The sequence below is a fragment of the Lolium rigidum genome, chromosome 6 (assembly GCF_022539505.1).
Source record: "Lolium rigidum isolate FL_2022 chromosome 6, APGP_CSIRO_Lrig_0.1, whole genome shotgun sequence".
NCBI lineage: Eukaryota > Viridiplantae > Streptophyta > Magnoliopsida > Poales > Poaceae > Lolium > Lolium rigidum.
In genome coordinates, this window is record NC_061513.1 from 293,136,979 (window position 1) to 293,142,995 (window position 6,017).

The window sequence follows — 6,017 nt, forward strand, 5'->3', positions numbered from 1 at the left end:
CGATATGCCCAAAGTTTTGTAATAAAGCTTGATGCTTTAAAAAAAATACTAAAGGTGCTGTTAAAAAAGTACTCCGTTTCCTTAACTGGAGTAGAGCCGATAGTCCGTGCCCGATAAGGACACCTATCAATTTTTTTGGTATATATATCGTAGCCGTGTGCACAGATATTGGATCGCTCATCGTAATCATAGTTCGACGATGGATCGACCAAACAACTAGCCTGGCGGCCCGCTGGCCGGCCCATCGGCTCGATGGCGACACAGACGAAGACGGCGACGGCGTCTACGTATGGCTCGGCGCTGGTCCGTGGCACGCACCAGCTGCGCATCCGCGGCTACGGCAAGCGGAAGGCCATAAAATCCCGAGGCTTCGAGGCCGGCGGCCACCTCTGGGCCATCTCCTGCGTCTTCGACGACGACCACAAGCTCTCCTCCGTCTCCCTCGAGCTGCTCCACACCGGCTCCGCCAGGGATGTCGTCGCTATGGCCACCCTCAGGATCGAGCACCCAGCCGGTTGCGACCGGCGGCCTTCAGCTGAGCGGCGGAGCGGTGACGCGCACGTCTTCCCGGCTTGGCCCACTCCTTCGGAGTCCACCATGGCTACTTGCAGAAGCTGGGAGCTGTCGCTGCCCCTGCCCCGCCACGAGTACTGTTACTTGGATGATGACTGGGCCCTGAATGACAATAGCCAGCAGGAGGACTTAGTTGACGAGGACGGTTGCTTCTATGTCTACTGCGCCGTGGATGTGCTCCAGGAGGACTCGGACACACCCACAGATCAGATCTCCGTCGTGCCGCCGCCAAAAATATCCGAGGATCTTGGAAGGCTGCTTCTTCTTTCTCATGGAGAAGGGGAGGGGCAGGGAGAGCTGGAGATGGAGACGGAATTGGAGTTGTGGCGGAGGCGCTGCATGCTGCCTGACGTCACGTTCATCGTCGAGGAGGCTGAGATCCAGGCGCACAAGCTCATGCTCGCCATGCGGTCGCCCGTCTTCGCCGCCGAGTTCCGGTGGCACACCAGGGAAAAGGCCTTGCCCGTCAAGGACATGAGCACCTCCACTTTCAGGGCCATGCTCCACTTCATCTACACTGACGATCTGCCTCCTATGAAACCATGCAACATGTCGGTTATGGCACTCGACCTTCTCGTGGCTGCGGATCGGTATGATATCGAAGGCCTCAGGCTCGCGTGCGAGAACATACTGTCTGAAAATGTGACACCAGGGTCTATCCTGCCAATATTGATGGCGGTGCATGGTAGGCAAAGCTGCCAATCACTAGAAGACTTGTGCATCCAATACATGGCGTCCGATCCTGATGTGTACGCCGCCGTGAAGGGGACGGAGGACTACAAGGAGCTCAAGGAAACTTGTTGCTATTTTATACTCGACATCACCGACAAAGTAGCCAAGACTAGCATGGCCAATACTCCCGGCCCTGATGCTCCTTCCTCCTCAAACAGCAGACGTCAACAGCAGATGAGCGCGTCCAACTCGTCAGAGGTGGTTCAGGGAACACATGAGTTTAAAATCCCACACTTCATTGCCGTACAAAGGAAGCATGGAGTTGGCAAAGAGATCAGTTCCAGCACTTTTCAGGTCGGTGGCTACGAATGGAGGGTTAAGGTATACCCATCCTCATCGTCGGAAATGGCAAAAGGGCACGTCTCTGTGTACATCGAGCTATTGACAAATCCTGGACCTACCGGTGTCAAGGCGACGGTGCGCTTCATGATGGATGCCCGTAGAGGAAGTGGACAGATAAAATGGTTAGAAAAAACATTTACAGCCAAGTCAGATTGGGGGTATGCATACTTCATCACCACGAACTCCGCCAAGTGGGGACACGTAGAACACGATGGTTCCATTACCATACACTGCGATGTTTATGTCGCGAAGGTCTGCTCGACCGAAGATGGCACCATAGCCACAATGTCACCTTCCAAGAATAGCTCGCACCTCAAGCAGCTACTTGTGTGCGAGCAAGGATCGGACATAAGGTTCCTTGTCGAGGATAGCGAAATACGAGCACACCGTCTCATGATTGCTGCGCGCTCCCAAACCCTATACGAAGCGGTGGAAGTGGTCAACAAGGGCGATGACCACAACATACTGGTCAATGACACGACAGTCTCAGTCTTCAAGGCCATGCTCCACTTCATCTACACCGACGAACTGCCTGCTATGGTGGACCTAGCCCCTGGTGTCGATGAAGATGAAGTAACGGTAGCCCAAGACTTGCTGGTTGCGGCGTGCCGGTTCCGCCTACAAAGGATGAAGGCCATGTGCGAGAACTTGTTGGCGGCCCTCGTCTCGGAAGAGAATGCATTAAGCACGTTGGAGCTAGCACAGGACCTCCATTGCTCGAACCTCGAGAACTATTGTAGCGAGTTCATCCGGTTGGCCAAACTAGTTCAAGGAGGATGTGTAGATTATAGGCAGCTCAACAAGTTTAGCACATATTGATTGATTATTTATAATTGTTTCAAAAAAATATTTTGGAAGAGAAGCCTCTTAAGATGCTACACCTACGGATATTTTCTTTACGGAAACCACTTACGGGCTCACGATTGCACAGCACGCAGGGAAGCAGTTTCCGATTTTTAAGCAAAGAATCCAAACCGAACCAACCAGGACGTTCCACGTCAGTCCATAAGTCTTTCCGTAGGCAAATCATCCGTACGTCTAGGATTACCGGCGATCGATCCATCCCGCCTCGCCATGCAGGTGCGTGCGTGAGTGAGCGAGCATATATTATTTAAATATATCACTTGTTGGCATGTACAGTTTTTCCCTCATCTTTCAATAAAAGAGAAATTAGATTCTAGAAAAAGCAAGTTCAGGACATAGTTCTGCCACATATTATATACCAGAAACATCAAGTTCACTAATACAACAAATCCACAGCAAGCAACAACAAGTTTACATAACCATCAAGACATGCATGCAATCAATTTGTATGAACTTTGTTTGATATATTGAAATAAATATGTTGTGGGGCTTTTTCCCTAACGATCTGGACTAAAAAAACTAGAAAACGCAACCAGCAAGCAATAGAAAAAGCTAAGAAAGAATAACCAAATAAGCCATTTTTTTTAGTTAGAACGTACATATGATCAACCATTGGAAATAATTAACACCTACAATATGTTCATGAGGTTCACATTTTATTCTCGTTGCAAAAACAGTAAGTACGAGTAGTGAGAAAAGATAAAAGTTGCATGTCTATTATTTTAAATTTAAACAGTTCGTTGGCCACATGTAGCCAATAAAAGCGCACTTGTGTTATTTGAATTGTGTGATAAGGTGAACAAAACATAAAATAGAAAGTTGATTTTAGTACGATTACAACCAGCTACAAGGTCGTCCAATAATTTTATATTCTCGTTGTAGCGGACTGGCAAATTGTTACTATCATTTGTGCTTTTCATTGAGTAAACCTATGGAAGGTAAGTCTGATTTATGTTCATGTATCATCATCTATCTATCTATTATATATTAAAAGCAAAATAAGGGTGTGTTTTAACGGAGCCGTTAGGTTAATCCACATAAGCTAAAATTACTAGCACCGTTGATTGTAATAGTAACGGATAAGATTAAAGGTTAAGTCAAAGTTACGTAAATTGTTGTCACGTTACAAAACACGTACACATGAAAAGGTACGAGGCCATGATGTCCATATAAGCTTCCACGTGTGCTAAATAATCTAGCCTATGATGGTGGAGATAAAAAAAACATCGTGTGCTGGAGTAAAACAACGTATCGACTGGCATATGTGCGTTCTTGGCTACGGGGAATCATGTGGCGTCGATGTTGCTGGATTTAGTCCTGGAGCGAACTTTTACTGGTACATGTAACTGCTGGATCTAGCGGAGTGTGTTCTTGGGTACGAGTAATCAGGTGGCATTGATGTCAATTGGAGGATAACTAGGTGAAAGGCAGGAGAGACTGAAGGAGAGAACTGAGATTAGATGCTAAAAGCCAGGGAAGCATGATGAAGGCTGGAGGAGGAGAGCATTGGCATAGCCCCAACCGCCTCTAAGGTCATCAAAATATTCATTTATGTTTCAAATTCTCTTCAAGTATGGGAAAATAAGAGCATTCCTCTAAGTTATAAGCGAGTAGAGTTGTGGCTCTTCCCAGGCCATCAGCCCTTGATGTGCCGCTGTGATGTGGGAGCCGTTGTGCAGTTGGCTTTGATTGCTATTGTCTCAATTGGCTTGGGTCCGTGCGGGCAGTTGGCAATATCTGCTACAGTTGCATGCCTACACTTCTGGTTGGTGATCGGTCTTCTGGTTCATCGCCCTCCTGTTCCCTCTGTTGGAACCTCACTACTTATTATCTGGTGTTGCCTGTCTCCTATACATCCGGTGAATCATGTACTTTCTCTTCCTCTTTTTGTATTTTTTCTTTATTTCTCTTCCTTTTTTTTGGATTTTTTCTATCAGTATAAGGACCTTTCTCACTACTGATCTGGTGTGCATGTGCTTTTTCCTGCCGTTGTCCAGTGTTATGAGGATCAGGCCAGAGCAAACATACATGATTAGATGAGGTTAATTAGTACCCATTCGGTTCCATATTAGTTGTCGCTGATTTAGTACAACTTTTACTAAATCAGCGACACCTAATATGGAACTGAGGGAGTATGTTCTATGGTTGTTACTAGCTATGTCTAATTTTAGGGGTGTTCGGTCTACCAAATGAGAAATGGTTGCGGTAGTTAGTAGCCATTGATGCCCCACCATTCAAGGTCTCAAGGATACTTGCATATATCTTATTAAACTGAATTGTTCTATGTTTTTAACACAAATCTTTTTACTGTGGACATCGCAGGTTAAGAGATATATGTTGTCAACCATGACCGGCCAGGGCCGTGCCAAAAAGAGGGGCATGCAGCACGATGAAGCACCCATATATATGAGTTTTTGGAGCTGAAATGGATGCATGGACGTGTGGTTTGATAATTGAAACATGTATATTTTAGATAAGGAAATTTCACATGCTGAAACGAATAATGACTTATAATTCATGCTTCAGAAAGTTTGCTGTGGGCCTATTGTGCAAGTATGGAGGATGCTGGAAACCATACAAGTAACATGATAGTACAATAGAAGTTTCTGACAAAGAAATGTGGTCTGAATGAAGGAACAAGGTTAACGAAAGCCTGCCGGTATGTCCTGCAAGTTTAGCCATTTTTTCTTTTAGTTTTATCTCTATGATCTGTAGCATTCAGATACTCAGAAACAGAGCATGCTTTGAGCATAAACTTCTTTGCTCACCAGCTGAACTGGTGTGCTATACATGCTCTCTTCTTGTGTTCAAGGAGGACCGGAGGGAGACATGCTGAGGGAAGGAGACGGCAAGTGACGCTAACTAATCACATGAATGGTGCTAGTGCAAATCAAGTGAAGCCCAGTATCATAATATGTGCTAATATCAACTTAATTATCTACCTAGTAAGTATTCCTTACGCCATGCTTTATCAAAGCTGAATCAACAATAACAACATTTACGTAGCTTGAGTCATCTTGTCAATAACTTATAATTTCTAAAATAGATAGAGTATCCGAAATTGGTGAAGACATAAAGATAATCGTAGTCTTTCAAACCTCTGTCTTCGAAAGAACCGAATGTCTACAAAAAGATAGCACAACATGTTAATTACATTCGCAAAGATATAGTAAAAGTTGAATGGATAAATAATAAATTAAACAGAGACCCACTTACATTCAGAAGTGTATCTTTTAAATCTGACCAATATTCATCATCGTCAATAAAATTTCCCGAGAATGCTGCTGCTCTTTCCACACTTACGCTATCCATTAGATGTGAAAATGCTGCCAAAGGATGTTGAATTAAGCAAATACGAACACTAACAATTTTTTTTTAATTAACGTAACTATTTTGAATTATAATAGGCAAAAGACTTTAACATGCTAGTATGTACCTGCATTCACGGTAAACTTGAAAATTTGTCCTTTCTAGATACTGTGCATCCAACAAGTCATTTCCATTTT

The 6,017-nt window shown here is 44.8% G+C and overlaps 1 protein-coding gene across 1 annotated transcript; it reads left to right on the forward strand.

Moving 5' to 3' along the window:
• Positions 1–252: 252 nt before the first annotated feature.
• LOC124664377 (BTB/POZ and MATH domain-containing protein 1-like) lies at positions 253–2,466 on the forward strand. The gene is made up of 2 exons (XM_047201912.1): positions 253–983; positions 1,068–2,466. The coding sequence occupies exons 1-2, from the start codon at positions 253–255 to the stop codon at positions 2,464–2,466; spliced, it is 2,130 nt and encodes a 709-aa protein (XP_047057868.1).
• Positions 2,467–6,017: the final 3,551 nt, after the last annotated feature.